The sequence below is a fragment of the Protopterus annectens genome, chromosome 9.part0 (assembly GCF_019279795.1).
Source record: "Protopterus annectens isolate FY-2018-M chromosome 9.part0, PAN1.0, whole genome shotgun sequence".
Taxonomy (NCBI): Eukaryota; Metazoa; Chordata; order Ceratodontiformes; family Protopteridae; genus Protopterus; species Protopterus annectens.
The window spans coordinates 1835730242-1835747944 of record NC_056743.1 but is presented as its reverse complement, the minus strand read 5'-3'; the positions used below and the strand labels follow the sequence as shown (position 1 = coordinate 1835747944).

The window sequence follows — 17703 nt, the reverse complement described above, 5'->3', positions numbered from 1 at the left end:
GAAAAGTTTGGTTTTAACAAGTGGCTATTGGTGTCATTCTAGGGGGATACAGTATGTATCGTCATGAGTTGAGATGTGTTAACAACCATTCTTGCTTCACCAGAGATGACTTGCACTCTCATTTCAAGGTTTCTTCACAATTGCAAAAGCTTTTGTTGCCTCCATTGTGCTAGCAAACCTACTAACCTAACTTTCAAAACTAATTAACCATTTGATCACATCAAAGCAGCTATACATAATGTGAGAAGTCTGAACAATAAACTGCCAAACTTTGAGGTCATCCTATATTCGGAGCACATCTATATATGTGCTTACTGAAGCCCAGATTAAGTGCCCAGAGAGTACACCATCAATACCTGAGTATTGTTAATAGCACATATTTAAACCAGATGGAAACTGTGGTGGTGTATCATTATTTGATACGGACCACATTACTTCAAGACAGATATCCAGAGACTACAAATGGAGCTTATTGAGATGTAAATAATACTAAATAAGATTAATAAGATTAGCTACCAGTTTATAGTGTGGTACATTACCCCCTCATGTCTTCAGAAAATCATGCAACATTCCTAAATATTCTGGAGCATTCCCCCTGAAGCAGGAACATTCTTATTGTAGGTGAGTTTAACTACCTAATGATTAACTGTGAGACCAATAACACCAGCAGAGGATATGCTCAAAAATTCTCAGATTTTTATAAACAAAAATTCTCCAGATCAGATTGTTAAAGAACCTATTTGAGAACAGAATATAAGTGATCTGGTCTTAACAAACCTAGCAGCTGTATGTACCATCCTCAAGGTGTCATCCTCACTGGTCACATCAGACCACATACTAGTAAACTTCTCCATCAGAATATCCAAGCTGACATGCAGAAAAATCACAGTGTTTAAGGACATTAATCTTTTACAATTCTATGATGAAGTCTATAAGTTCATTTCATAACAATATTACCCAAAATGCAAACCGTTATTCAGCAAAATGCTACTTGCAGCTGAACAAATGTATTAATTTGTCTGTCCAAACTAGATCCAAGCAAATGAGGAGTTCTAAAAGCAAAACAAAGTCATAATCCTCAAGCATAAATAAATTATGTAATAAAAGGAAGAATCTTCTAAGCAGATACAGCAGAACAAAGGACCCCCAAATTAAGGAGGACAGCAAACAGATGCATAAGAATATAAAAATTATAAGAAAAATAAAGGCATCCTAAGAACTCAGACTAGCAACAGAAGCAAAAGATGACTACAAAGCCTTCTTTAGTTATGTTGGAGAAATAAGAATAATACCCAACATTGCTCTGACCTTATTTATAATGGTGCAAAAATATCCCTCCAAACCAAGTAGAAGGCAGCTGTAGCAAGCAATGGTAGCCACGGAACTCCAATCAGAATGTAAAAAAACTTTTAATAACGTAGCGCAAGTGCTTTCATAACATCAGTTACTTCCTCAGACGCATAAAAACAGTGCATAAAGATCACATATATATACACCAAGGACATATAGAGAAACCAGTCATGTTCCACATATTTCCCTCTCCTATATCTCCTATATATAACCAAGCAGATTGAATAGGATTGGTCCACAAATTGAAATTAGAACATACATCATTAATTATCCAAATGTATAAAAGCCACATACTCACTACACCAAAACATTTAAAATCCTGTATGGTACTTAAAATACAAAAATCAATATAACAATCTAAAATGTATGTTTAAGAAACACAATACTAATTCTATTGTGTATGAATAAATATATACATAAATAAATATGTATGTACACACAAATGTTTTGGTGTAGTGAGTATGTGGCTTTAATACATTTGGATAATTAATGATGTATGTTCTAATTTCAATTTGTGGACCAATCCTATTCAGTCTGCTTGGTTATATATAGGTTGATGTCATAGAGATGATTATTCTGATGAAGTTTCACGTGACTGAAACAAAAGCGCTAAATCAGGTCCCTTGTATTTAAATGTATTTTGTGTTTGGCAATAAAATGCTTATTTTAAACACCTGGAGTGCAATTTTGTGGGGAGGATGGACCTTTATTGACCTAGTGGCTGGTTCTGCTGTTTGGTTCCTGGTATTTTAGTTTTCAGACACATGCAGTATAACTTCCATTGTGGTGTCATATGATACAGCATCGATATGCAGCATATCACTTACTTAAGCACAGCATCCATTCCAGCAATGTGTACCTTGCATCACTCTTAAACACTTTTATAACTTTCCCCTACAGTAGAGTATATATACATTAAAGTCAGTGACATTATCACAGCATGTACATGGCCATAAAGGCAAGTCACACCTATAGAAATCAGCTATCTGTGGTATATAATAATTTGGTTGTGCTGGGAAATCAGCTTCTGTCATGCAAATGTGCTGTCTGCCGCTGCATGATACCTGGCATTGCTGACATATGGTGATATTAATGTTTACATTGTCACAATTTCACAGTGTCTTTGTAGTTATACATTGATGTGCACTTTACCAGTATATTACTGGGAGGATTGTGAGATCATTGTTATATTTTGTGAGCAACGTTTTTGATATTCCACTATGTTGTAACATTGCCTGGAAATGTGTGTGCAAGCTTATGCATCTTCTGTGGTGTCATGTGTTACTGGTATTAGGCAGGCAGTAGTTTGAATCCATCTTGGTCTACCTTATAAAATGCAGAAAAATTCCCTTATTATGTGCCAGTAATGTGACATGAATGTATACAATGCAGTTAACATGCTATGTGCGTACAACATATTCCATCCTTCATTCTACTCATGCAGTGATGGATACAGTGGCCGATGGGTTTCTTTTCCTCAGTCAGAGGTTCAAACTCATTCCAGAATGTTTTTGTTTTAGTGCTAACATATGGTACATCCCCCCTGCATGTCACCTATGTTATTATGAGTATGTGCATTATGAGAGGAACATTGTCATTTTTTCGTTGCACATAATTAAATTTTCTGGAGTCTTCTGCCATTGTTGAGATGGGAATTTGGGGAACATGATGTCTTAATGGCTATAAATGACTTACAGTCTTGCTCTGGTGTGTAATGAATTTTAGGACTCTTGTAACATGACTACTGCAGTAGCTACCCATGCTGAGGTGGTTCCCAACACACTGTAGTGGAGTTCTGGGTTCCATTCCTTGTGGCTACTGTTTATTCTTTTTGGTGGCAGACTACTTGTGCATGCTACATTTCAGCTTTATATGAATTTATATGTTTTATGACACTTGCACGCTGAAGTCTGCCATGTTTCATCTTTATATTACAACATGAATATTCTGGCATGTTTACTGAATGCTGCACTGACTCACCAAGGGACAACCATAGTTTAGTATGCAATTACCTCCACAGTACAGCATGGGTGCACAGCTAACATTTCCCATTGCTTTTAGGTATTGTGTGGAGTGTTGCATCACATACTTTCTTACTTCATATCCCACATCACCCATCTATACTTACTTTCTTAAAATGACTTATTGCCAAGCAAATGTATGCCATACCTCTCTATTATTGCTTTCTTATACCACTCCCTATGCACTTTACTGGTCACCCTCTCTGTGACTTCTGTGAGTGACCTCCGCTACAGCATCAGCATTGCATTTTCTGTTTTTGCTGCTCTTTGTGACATCATCATTAAAAGCTGTAAGGTTCATAGGTAAGTACTAGACTAGCTGTGCTTGGAGGTCATTTTAAATATAGCTAATTTTCTAAAGATGAGAATTAAATCTTGCAACTTCTGCCTGTTAGGTAAACACCTTAACCACTATTCCAACCACCATGTGTTGGCTTGGACAAGATGTGACCACTCTGTTAATGAACCTCTGGGTAACATTGTTGGCTTGTGTGCGTATTCAACAAAGGCATTCGACCAAATGGCATTTCATTCACTGCAGCATTCGGCCAAGTTAATCTTGATGAAATGGGCTTGAAAAAATTTATTTAATCAAAGTATTCTTGAACAACAGTTCTGTTCCCTAAATTTGTTTTCTTGGCAGAAAATAAGAGCTAAAGTAATTCTTATTTTATTATGCACAGCATCAGTAACTTTATCATCTTTACTTACTAACTGGTATAGAAAACCAGTCAGTAACAGTGATGTATCTCAAAAATAGAAACCTGGAAAATGGTTGGCTTTTGGAAAGATGCAAAATGCCCATCATTTAGTCTTCTTTAACATAAATGCCAGTTATTTTATGACACTTGGCTCTCTTGTGTTTATTCTCCAAGAATAATTTGTCCTCATTTTAAGGCAGATGTTAAGCTTACTTTTATAAAAACACTACTTCTTTTAATTATTATGCAAAGCAATCCACATACAAAATTGTTAACTAGGTTTGGATATGTATTTTCATTATTATTTTATATTGTTTTAATTTATTTATAAATAGCTTTATACTTACTCCCCACATAAAGTCGGGTTCCTGATCCTCTTGCAACCACAGTTACCTTGTCTGATTTAAACTTCACACAGTAATAAACCCCAGCATCTTCCAAGGTAATATCTCTAAATGTAATGGAAAAATCAATGTCTCTTTCTGGTCCTTTATGCAATGTCCTACTTACTTGAGCATCCAATTCATCACTTAATTGTGAATACACAAGTTTCTGCATTTTGTCCCACTTGTACCATCAAACAGGTCCTAAAGTTTTGTGAGACACAGTACAGTTCATTACGACAGTGTCCCCTTCTGTGCCATTAACTGATGAGGTCTGGTATATCTTCATTCCCTCTGTTCCTGAAAATAAAATAAGGTTTGAGCACTCATGAGGTAATGGCCAAAGTGTATATATAAAATATGGTTGTTAAATATTTTGCATGATGTTTTCAAAAATCAAGATTGTGATGAAAGGAGAAACTACCAGCACAGCTAGCTGGAATTTATGTAAATAATTATATGTCAAAGGTGAATATCAAAATGATTTGTATAAGATGCTTGTGTTACAAATGTATTAGAACTCTATGTCATGTGTATATCGAACTGCTTTTACAGACATGTGTGTTGAAAAGGTATTTGCAAAGTGCTGTTTGAAATGTAACCACAGTGTGTCCTACTGGAAGAGAACAGAAATGTGCATGCACTATTGTAATTGTGTAAATGTATATGTTTTAACAGTAGAAACTGGACTACAGGAGGTTAACTTCAGTCCAGCAAACTTCAGAAAAAAAATTGAAATTAAATTACTTTATGGCTAGGCCATAAAATATGGTATATTGCAGTTTTCAATGCAGCAAGAGACACAATGTATGTATTAGGAAGATTTCTGTATTGTCTTTAGGGTGAACTAATTTCTAGTCTTGAAATGTGGAGGAATGTAATTGTTTTATGACTTCGAGCATCTGGCAAAGATCTGAGCAGAATCCTTTGTCTATATATTTTTACAGGTAGATGCTAAATGATGCCAGCTTCTAGCAATGGGAGTTTTGGCCTGGGAACTAGAAGTCAGATGACAAGAAATGATGTCATTCTGCAAGCTATCCCAACAGTAATATTTTAGATATTAATTTGAGAAGTCTCTTAGTGAGACAGAGCATTTTGCATTCTGTCTTGTATCTGACAACAACTAAAAGATCCATTCACCAAATCTGCCTTGCTCTAATAAAATACATTTCTAGGGAACAATATAACTCTCTTAGATACAGTCATGAATATAGTAATGCTTAGTTTAGATGTTTTTCTTTATTTGTGTGAGTCTGTACTGCCATGTTAATTTAAATATTTCTTGTGGTTTTGAACTCTGATGTCACTGTGAATATATATTAAACCTTTCATTGTGGCTGACCTGCATAGAGATATTTAAGTTTTGAGAGTACTTGCATATTTACTTGGTGACACTGTATGGACCACTCTAAAGAGCCTTGTTCTTGGTCAAACTACCATTTATATTAGTATTAATATTGCACAGTAAAATTAGACACCCTTTGTTAAGGGCCTTAAAGTTGTTGATAAGGGGTTCTGGTGGCAGTGATAACTACCTTATAGTTTGGACAGAAGGGGACATATCTAGTAAACCTGTGTAAGCCCTTCCCAGGTGTGTGTGTGTGTGTGTGTGTGTGTGTGTGTGTGTGTGTGTGTATGTGTGTGTGTCTGCATGTGTGTGTAAAATAAATCTCCAAGAGTGTGTGTGTCAGCTGGTTGGGCATGGACACAAACCACTGGCTGGACAGAGAAAGTGTTGGAAAACGTGGCTTGGATTCCCTGGCTAAAGACTCAACTCTATAGCTGTACCAGTGGGAATTCTTATTGGGGATCTGAAGTAAGAGGGAGAAACTATCCCTGGACTGACTGTGGTCTCTGTGTGCTCTTAAGGGAAATTGAAATTGATGCAGAAAGTTGCATCTGGAAATACTGTGTGTGTACTTGTCATCCACTCAGTGAATGTCTCCCACTGTTGCCAGTGGTGAATGACAGTTATTTCATGACACTTGGTTCTCCTGTGTTTATTCTCCAAGAATACTTTTGTCCTCATTTTAAGGCAGATGTTAAGCTTACTTTTATAAAACCACTACTTCTTTTAATTATTATGCAATGCTAGCCACACACAAAATTTCTAACTAGGTTTGGATATGTATTCACATTATTATTTTATATTGTTTTGATTTATTTATAAATGGTTTATACTTACTCCTCACGTAAAGTTGGGTTCCTGATCCTTTGGCAGCCACCGTTACTTTGTCTGATTTAAACTTCACACAGTAATAAACCCCAGCATCTTCCAAGGTAATATCTCTAAACGTGATGGAAAAATCAATGTCTCTTTCTCGTCCATTATGAGATGTTCTACTTATTCGAGCATCCGATTTATCAATTAACAATTGTGAATACACAAGTTTCTGCATTTTCTCCCCCTTGTACCATCGAACAGATCCTAAAGTTGTACAAGACACAGTGCATTTCATTGTGACAGTGCCCCCTTCTGTGCCATTAACTGATGAGGTCTGGTATATTGACAAGCCATAATTTCCTGAAAAATAAAATATGTTTTGAGCACTCATGAGGTATGGCCGAAGTGTATATGTAAAATATGGTTGTTAAATATTTTGCATGATGTTTTCAAGAATCAAGACTATAAAGCTTCAGTAATAATCTAAAAGTAAGCAATATGATAGGGTTAGTGGAGGTATTTTCAAATGACCCAGACAATAAACCAGGCAATAAGTATATTCAGCAAAATCAACAATTCAAACAGTTATCATGATGTTAATTGTACACAAACCATTAATTCCATTGGGTTAGGAAGTCCATGTATACCCCTTTGATACCATGTGAGGATGGCATGTCTTTTCTAACTCCTGTATGATGTATTTGCCATGCAGTACTGGTCAGCAATGTCCTTGTCATGGGGCAAGAGGCTTCTGTGGTGTAGATGGCAGCAACAAGTAAGATCATGGATACCAGATTCCAATGTGGCCACTAAAAATGCTAACCAGTTAGAACAAATGTTGTTTTAGCATTTTAGTATGAGCGATACACCATTGTTCAGAATAGCAGACTATCATGACTCATAATGCTAATTTAATACATTTCTGAATTGCACTGTCCTGTATTGTTTTGTCATTTGCATACACAATGGATCATATTGCTATATTGGTACCCATTTGTGTGTTCCTAATCTGACGTTTGAATGTAATACATACAGAGCTATCTTTCCATTACTGCTGTCAGGTTATGTGTGTCTCTAAATCACCCTCCCTGCACGTCACCACTCACTCTACTATAACAAACACTGCTATTTGCTTTCAAATGGTGAGAGATGGAATCCCTGCCTTGCAGTCTGTTTGTGCCAGGGATTTGTATAATGAATTACTGAGGTAATGCAATTCCCTACAAAATATTCTTAGTCTGCACCATTTTTGCTGTTTTGTTTATTTTTCTAATTGCAATTTTTCTCACGCGCCTTACGTATACAACATTGCAACAATGAGGTCCTGCTTAAGATGCAGTAGTCTCTCGACTTCAGTAACATTGCACAGTAGTTGGCGAATAAAACGAGGTCCTGCTTAAGATGCAGTAGTCTCTCGACTTCAGTAACATTGCACAGTAGTTGGCGAATAAAATGTGCTCTACAGTCTATATATTTTTGCAATAACCTTATGTGGACAATACCTATTCAATTATTAACCCGAAAAACAGTTGTTTCTTCAGCAATACACTGATGTCTACTTTCCTGCTGAAATGTATAATTTAAAATGTAAGAGATGAGAAACACAACCAGACTGAAACAACTCAAGATATAAATTAATAAGTACATTTTTTGGCACTTCTTTCCAAGTTCTATAGTATTCGAATTACTTTTGCTTGATTGATTTAGATCATATTTGCTGGCTTCTGATCTGTTGAAAGTGTTTATTCTAATTGCTTTTGCTTGATTGATTTAGATCATATTTGCTGGCTTCTGATCTGTGCTGAAAGTGTTATTTTTCTGAGTGGAAAGTGCTATTTTTCCTCCACCCTTAATCCTGCTCTGTTAAATACTGGTCAAACAACTTGTGTGTTGTCTCAAGGCTTGCTAGTATAATTAAGATTCCCAGTTTGTTACCTCTACATTCATTGCTTGAATCTAATTGAGTTCTGACTAAGAGTGCTACTGAAACAACTCAAGATATAAATTGATAAGTATATTTTTTGGCACTTCTTTCCAAAGTTCTACAGTATTCTAATTGCTTTTACTTGATTAATTTAGATCATATTTGCTGGCTTCTGATCTGTATTGAAAATGTTATTTTTCTGAGTTGCTTTTTTCCCTCAGCCTGCCCTCCCTATTGGTGTTTTCTTTTTATACTTGGTGGCTTTGCAATTGCCCGCCCCTACTGTATATTTGATATGTGACACTCCTCCCAGTCTAATGTCTTTAGCTCATTCTACCTAATACGGAGAGAAAAAAAAAATTTTTTTTGCACTTTATTCATCTGCTTACCGTGTTTGTGTTTCTTCCTACTTTATTACTTATTTTGCTCTTGTTGTCTGTTCTTAAAAGTACTTAATAGCATTTATTCTGCTGCATTTGTTGCTGCTTGTTGGTAGCCGATTAAACTGTAACTGTTATTCTAAGCCTTTGGATTATGCACTTGAGCTCTAGACCAGTTGTTTCACATTAGGAAGGGTTGTGGTCTGCACTGTTGTTGCAGGACGGGAAGCTTACATCCTTCTGAGTTGGGAGTTACTGATTGAAGGCTTAGTGTCTGCTCTAAAGTGTATTAGTCCTGGTTTAAGCACTTGGGCTTTGGGACAGTTTTTTTACATTAAGAAAGGGTGGTCTGCACTCTTGTGGGAGGCTGGATTCTGCCCTTCTGAGCTGGGAATTTCTGGTCACAGGCTTATTGTGCCTGCTTATTTGAACAGTTTCTTTCTGAAAATGGTGCGCCTTGTTGCTGCAGCATAGACCAGATTCAGGCCTGTTGAATCTAGCTTTGTTTGTATAACTTGAGCACTGACCCAGGCCATCTTTTTTTGGAGAGGGTTCCCCTGCACCCTAGCAGCAGGAGTGTCCAGTTAGAACTTGTCTAATTGAAGACTGCTGGAGCAGGGCTCAATTTTGAGCTATTTTTCTGGTTAATTGGGAAACTTGTTTAAATCAGTTGTTCGTTTTATATTGTTTTATATATATATATATATATATATATATATATATATATATATATATATATATATATAAATTGCATTCTCTTCATCTGCTTTTACTGTATTTGTGTTTCTTCCTACTTTATTACTAGTGGCATTGACTACAACTCTGATCTGAGATATATAACAATAAGTATCCTTTTCTGTGTCTTTAAAGAGTTTTTTTGATTGTATCTGCTTTATTTTCTGAAAAAAATATATATACTTATTTCTCACCTTTCTAAGCTAGTATAGTCCAGTTTTCAGGTTAAGTGCTGAATTCAGGGTTGTGTTACAAATCTCTGTGTTTGCCCATACCTTACCTGGATAGAAGGAAGTTTCTCTGTTCACCTGTGAGAGAGGGGAGCTTTGAGCAGCCTATCTGTCCCTGGAGAAGTGGTTTTAGCCCAGAAATTAGTAGTTTATTGGCCATTTTGGGCTAATTTCTATCCCTTTCATTTCCCTGCTATAAATACCACATTTGCCCAGTTTTGCATGCCAGTCAGCACCGGTTAGCTAGGGTATAACTATTCCCAGCTCCACAAAGTCTCCTCTTCAATTTTTCCCTTGGAACTAGACACCATTTCAACTTAAGCACTCAAGCCATTCATTTCCCAGCCCAGTACATGCTCAAAACTCATAGCAAGCACTTATAAACCCTATCACTAGACCCTCCTATACTGTACAGAAGGACAAGGCTCTGCATTCAACCTTACCAGCCATTCAGTAAAACAGTTCACTGTATCTATCCAGGCATGTCCAAATGGCAGTTTCAGGTGTACTCTCCAGTCCAACTGGTGAATCTGGGCATTTTGAGGCAATGTTACAACTGCCTCATGTACACAGACAACCCTCTCCTCCTACCACCAAACACTAATACATGTGATAGATGCAAGTATACAGCCAGACTGGAGGCTAAGCTCTCTCAACCCAAGGCTGGATCAGACAGTCAAGAGGAGAAGGGAAATACTTGCATCACACCACCAGTCTCACATAGACCCATTAAACCAGCACAGACAAAAAACACACATAAATACACAAAAACATACTTGGAGGCTCTAAATAAAAATCTACAAAAGCAACAGAAACCTCCAAAGCAGACATCCAAGCAACCTCCACCCCCCCCAACACAAATCATGAAACACATACTTCACAAAACCAGTGTGCCATGCAATCACAGCCCTTAAGGCAAAATAACATACCCAACATAATAGTAATACGTGACTCTATAGTCAGGCACACTGACGTCCCACTCACTAGGCTGAATAAGGAGAAGGTTACTGTTAGCTGCCTGTCGGGTGCTAGGATCTGCCATATAACACAAGCACTCAGGTCACTCCAGAACAAGTACAAATATGATTCTGTCATTGTCCATGTTGGTGTGAATGACCTGAGCCATACCTCCCTGGACTTCATGAAAAGAGACATGGAAGAGCTCTCTGATCTTGTAGCCCATGTTGGTATGACCCTGACCCTGAGTAGCATCCTGCCCTCACCAAGAATTATATCACAGTATAAAGAAAAAATTATAAATTTCAACAACTGGCTAAGTTTCTGGTGTCATTCAAAGGGGATCCAGTGTCTTTCAGCCTGGGATGACATGCTCGACAAGCCACGCTGCTTCACTAGAGATGGCTTGCACCTGTCACCCTTAGGCTTTCGAATACTGGCCAAGGGTATAGCCACCCCCATAGTGCCTTTTTTAGGCAAGGCTCAAAAGACAAACCCACCACCATAAATAGCACAAGTAACAAAAAACTGAGGGCAATGCTACTCAATGCCAGAAGTCTAAACCTCAAAATACAATCACTCGAGGCACTCCTCAGTATGGAGAAAATCGATATATGTGCAGTAACAGAAACCTGGTTTAAAGCTACAGAGAGCACCCCAGCACTATCAGGCTACAACTCATACCATACATTTTGGCCACAGAATCCGGACCGAAATACAAAAGGCGGGGGTGTATCCATATTCATCTAGGATACCCACACCTCCAGGTTAGTGGCACAGCACGATGCTTCAGAGATCATCCACGTGCAAATAACAATGGGGAAAACTGCAATTCAAATTGTAGCTTGCTACAGATCACCCACCATGTCCCAGGACCCCCATTTCACATTTCTGGAAACACTGGGAAATATAAAGGTCCTACCAAACACCCTAATATTAGGTGATTTCAATTACCCAACCTTGGAAGAACTACTCAAGTACTAACTCCCTTGCCCAACATTTCCTAGAATTTATAAACTCAAATGCCCTGGATCAACTGGTCAACACTCCCACCAGAGGTGACAACATATTGGACCTGGTCATCACCTACATGGGTGATCGGTGCTCCACACCGGAGATCAATCCCTCACTGGTTAGATCTGACCATAAACAAATCACTTTGGATATCCACATTCCGCTCCCACTCCCAGACAAGGAAACTACAGTGAAAAACTTTTCAAAAGCAAACTTCACGTTACTTAAGACCGAGGTGGAAAGCTTCAAAGCTCCCATGCTAAAGGATAACATTGTCCAAGCTACAAAATCCTTTACTAATGCATTCTACAGGCACCTACAAGAATGCATGGATCGTGCAATCCCAAGCAATACCAAGACTCACTCCTTCAAGAAAAGGAAACCAGTCTGGTGGACTCCTGCCATAAACAAGCTATACAACAGAAGGATGAAACTAGTACAGAAAAGAGTAAAATCCCAAGATGGGAAGACATTCCTGATCACTATCAGCAAGAAACTATGATCCCTCATAAAATCATCCAAGGCGAGTTTCGAAAGAAAAATTGCCCAGGACTCCAAAGATAACCACAAGGCATTCTTTAGGTATGTCAAGAATCTAAGTAGCAATGCTCAGATCTGTTCAGAGTTAGTGCAGAATGGTACAAAATACACTGAACTGACCAATATTGCCAACATCCTGGCAGACAGGTTCAACGCAAACTTCACTCCCCCTCTCACCCCCAAAAGGGCCCATAACCATACCAGAAGAATGTAGAGCTTCTGAAATCACAGACATTCAGGTTAAAACAGCCCTCTCCAAAGCCAAAAACACAGCATCAGCGGGACCGAACGGTGTCCCAGGCTGCATCCTACACGAGCTCAAAGATTAACTAACCCCTCACCTAAACACACTGTTCAAACTCAGCCTCTCCACAGGTTACGTACCCATAGAGTGGTGCACAGCAATGGTTATTATGCTCCACAAAGGTGAAGCCACAACAGACCCCGATAACTATCTCCCTATAAGCCTGACTAGCTTGGTCTGCAAGGCTATGGAGCGCATCATCATGGAACTCATTAACAGAGACATTGGGAACCTCCAAACACTGGACCCTACCCAGTTCGGCTTTGTTAAAGGCAGATCATACCTCCTAAACCTGGTGGACTTCTTTGAGACAATTACCAAGGCTATAGATGAGGGAAAGGTGGTACACACAGCCTACCTAGACCTTGCAAAGGCCTTTGACACCATTCCCCATTCTGGTGTTATAGACAAGCTCACCAGCCTGAACATAAACCCCTACATCACAAGATGGGTTGCCAACTGGCTCATGGACAGAACCCACATGGTAAGAGTTGGGGGAGCTAGGTCTGACTCTAAACCGGTTACAAGTGGCATTCCCCAGGGCTCAGTCCAAGGACCCCTCCTGTTTGGCATATACTTCTCAGAGGTACAGGCAAGCACAGGAGGACTATGGCTGACCAGGTTCACAGACAAATGCAGACTAAGAGCTATAATTGACTCTCCAGCTGACACAGACATCCTCCAAAAGGGTCTCACTGAGATGGACACCTGGTGTCAAAATCATGACCTCAAGCTAAATGCAAAAGTGCATAGTCATCCCCTTTAGAAATAAACGAAGTACCCACAAACTACCACCTAGGTGGTAGTCCCATAAATACAGAAGACATAATAAGGGATCTGGGGACCCAAGTAGATAGTAAACTCTCCTTTGATAATCAGATTGCCAAAGTGGTTAGAAAATCCTTCTACGTGGCACACCTTATCACAAAAGGGTTCGCATCCAGATCAAAAGAGGTCATTGTGCCCCTCTACTCATTACTCATCAGACCCATCATACAACGCCCCATTTGGGATGTATTTTACAAGACACCTGCAACAGCTGGAAAGACCATAGAAGTACCTCACCAAGAGGATCACTGGCCTCAAACAGATGCCCTACGCAGCTTGACTGAAGAAACTCCAGCTGTACTCGGTTGCATACTGTCTGCTCAAAGGTGATCTCTGCCTGACATACAAGACCATGTCCAACCCAGAACTGATTGACATGCTCCACCTAAAGAAAAGCTTATCCCCTTGAGCCACACGCTCTAGGGATCTAAATCTCACCACAACAATAAATAGGACATGCTGGAGGGATAGATTTCTGTCACAGAGACTTCCCATGCTTTGGAACAAGATTCCAATCTACATTAGGCAGAGCTCCTTGATAACACTCTTCAAGAGAAACCTTGACAAGTAGATGGGAAACAGAAAGTTTACCCTGGGGATCACTTCTGTGGCTTTGCTGGACAGATTAATAATCTTTAACAATTTAGATTTAATCAGCATTCAGACATTGGCATATTCTCTTCAGGATTCCCAGAAAGCTCCATGCTGGGATCTATTATTTTCTGACTACATATTAAAGACACCCTGCAGCATTCACTCCAATTATAATCATGTGTCCAGAGAATATGGATCTCAAGTGCACAGACCTCTTCTCTTCTAATGTACAGAAACAAGCGCAAACCCATTTATACCAGCTATGATGCTACATTTCTTGTAATAAATTAAAATTAAACATCAACAAGCATTCACTCTATGTTTCATAAAGACTAATTTGAGACTAATGCTTTATGTCTGTTTCTGGGAGACCACCTGGCTGACTTTCTGAACTTAACTCCCCTTCATCCTCTAACACTTGAAAGAACTGAATGGGTGGTGAGATGCCAAAACCAATAGCTTTTCAGGGTTCTTAACTATGCATATACAATTACAATACCCATAACTTTAAGCCCTTCTTGCTATATGAGTATCAGGGGAAAAAATTATAAAACTATACCTTGTAAACTAAAAAACAGCATAGAGCATTTGTCACAGTTTACACTGTATGTCATACGACTGGCTTCATATTGAAGTTCTGGTACATGGCCACATTAATTAGAAAAAAAATAACTCCATCATATTTTTTATCCTCATGATGCTGTCATATGCTTCCTATGAAGCAATCTGATTACTTTTGATTGGGAACTGTCATAATGGTTAAGGTATTTCCCCCACAGACACAAGGTACCAGGTTTGCTTATCAGCAGTGAAAGGAAATTGGCTAGGTTTTAAATCACCTGCAAGGTCAACTGGCCTAGCACTTGTTGATGAACCTATTACAGAAATAGAGTTCATTGAAGCCTTTTTAGGGATCTGAGCATCTGCTCTGGGTATCTCCAGCAAGGATCAAAATATTTAAGATAATAACTAGCCTTAGTATAACATGCATTTATTCTCAAAAATGCCAGTAACCCTTATTTTTCCAGCCATACCCATATACACAGTAACAAATGTTGAGAAAGTGCTACCTTTTCACTTTCAAGGATGGTCTTACCTAGGCAGATCTTTCCAGGAGGTGTAATGATCAGCAACTATTTTGAGCATGTAGCTAAAGATCAGAAGGAAGACACAGAAACCAACAACCTGGAAATCTTAACTAAACATCTCCAGACTGAAGAAAATAAACCCCATTTCCATGCATTTAGGGCAAATGGGAAATATGTAGACTAGAATCACTTACTTAAAAGACCAAGGAAGATACTTATAAATGTTGAAAGGAAAACATGATCATTATAATGGTATGCTTTGTTTACTGAAGAAACGTCTGGCTATGTTCAGTGTTAATCGTAAGGGGCTGATGTGCTCAGATCCTTGATATAAGCTATCTATTCAATCTGAGCATTCTGCTTTTCTGTTGGCATTGATCCAAGCCACCTGACAGTGCAGCTATTTTACAGGCACACTAGTCTCCCACTGCGTAAATAAATTTAGACCCTTGTGAGCCTGAAACAAAGTTCTGTTAGATAGCTGTAGCGTTCCATTCTTTCCTTTCAGCAGTGTGGTTATTTTACAATCAAATAATGTGTTTGATTTTAATTCTGAATTCAAAAGGAAAGCGTAGTTAGAATATGAAGACTGACATTATTTTTCATCAGGAAAGCAAAGTGGTAAGGAAGTTTGTTAATGTGTTAAATCATAGGTGCAACAAAAGAATGTTACACAGCTTGGCCAAACATTCTACAGGTAGTGTTTGTATTAGGATTAGTTCTGTGCTTAGAATTGGGTTAACAAAGCAAAAGGCAGAGAAGGCAGAAGGGTGTTTAAGACTTCATCACTCCAACAGGACAGCTGTTTCTGGGATCAGTTTACAGCCCAAATAAAGACATCTCCAGCTTTTTTATGATTTTTCTGTTTGTTTTTTTTTTTTTGGGTAGATTGGAAAGTATGGTAAAAACAACAGAAACTTTAGTCATATTAACAGGTGATTGCAATGTTGTGTTGAACTCTGAGAATATTTAGTCTCTTCAGCTAAAAAGTGCCTCAGAGTTTAACAGCTTATCATTCAGGCTTGCAACTCAATATCTCTGCCAGACATTTGGTGACAGCTGTACCCCCTAATGAAATATTCATACATATACTGTATTCTTGAGGGCATTCATTCATCAGGTTTGATTACTTTTCAGTCATTAACAGTGTGATCTCCTCTATCACTACAGCTGAAAAATGTACAACCATCATCACCAAACATGTAGCAGTCTTCATGCCCTACACAGCTGATCAACCCTTACAGATGCCAGAGAGAAAAGGCAGAATAGGCTCTTTAGTCCTTGGGAATACTGAGATCTCTTTAATTACATTAGCTATGGTTCATAGGTTAGTACTAAGCTAACTGCTCTTGCAAGCCATTTTAAGCCTAGCCAATTATTCCTTTTGAGACTCAAACCTTGCACCTTGTGTTTGTAAGGCAAAAACCTTAACCATTAGGCCACCCTCCCAACCCAGGACGGGATCAAAAGCTTTATAAAACTGAACCTAGTGGGCAGTGTGCAAATTCAAGTATGGTGAGACACTTTCATATTAGACACTTTGGTGCTCTGTAAGCAAGCCAAATCAGCTAGGTTGTATACAATTTATACAGGGATAGTCAAGCCATTGAAGGGCAGACTATGGTTCTCTAGGGCCCATGGAGGTCATCATGCTTTGAGGACAGACAATACATTAGTGGAATATAAAATCATACACAAAGAAATAAACTTAAAGATGTTGGAAAAAGTGAAGCCCTTCCTAGAAAGGATAGTTTTACTATTATTAGCTGATGGCAATAAATCATATAAGCTATTGACTTATAGAATTAAGCAGATACACAGGTAATCTGCTCTAACCACTATCTACTTTGCAACTAAAAGGCACCCTGTCATATCTTATCTGGCATTAACAGCAAATTCAAAGCCATTTGTTAAAACCTGTATTCTGAACACACCCCCACTACCCTTTCTATTAACACTGGACTTTATTAAATTCTGTGCATCTCCCATGCATGACTCTTATTTTTTCATTTAGTACGCCGCTGGACAGGGGTTTCCCTTTTCAGTGGCAGCTCAGGAGCATTGTCTAGTTAAATGACTTGCTCAGAGTCACAGAATAGGCAAATGGAAGATTTAAGGAATCAAATCCAGCACCCCTGGTTATAGGGAACGTCATTGTTAACACTGCACAACCTTAAGCTCCTGCACTAATTACAAGAGGCAGGGTCTGTAGTCCCTGTTAATGTAGAAGAAATAATGAGCACCAGAACTGCAAGGCTCGTAGAGAAAGTTTGATATAGATGCACTTGTTGGAAAAAGAACTTAAGAGGAAGTAAACAAAGACACATGAATGTCAACAAGAAAACATGCCAGTCATAGCAGACTACAGAAACTGAGGAAGGAACACAGAAAACAAGGGGCATGTGAGATGATTGCAAAAAAAAAGTATAGAAAGAAGAGCAAGAATTTAATCAGAGCAGAAATCCAGCAGAAAAGGAGAGTCTGATA

General features: G+C 38.5%; 1 protein-coding gene across 2 annotated transcripts in view; it reads right to left on the bottom strand.

Moving 5' to 3' along the window:
* Positions 1-17703, bottom strand: part of LOC122812287 (basement membrane-specific heparan sulfate proteoglycan core protein-like) — a 422530-nt gene that overhangs the window by 376858 nt on the left and 27969 nt on the right. For both annotated transcript variants that reach the window (XM_044084688.1, XM_044084689.1), the window contains exon 3: positions 6644-6982. In XM_044084688.1, coding sequence (XP_043940623.1) covers positions 6644-6982 — 339 coding nt within the window. The remainder of the gene's footprint in view (positions 1-6643; positions 6983-17703) is intronic.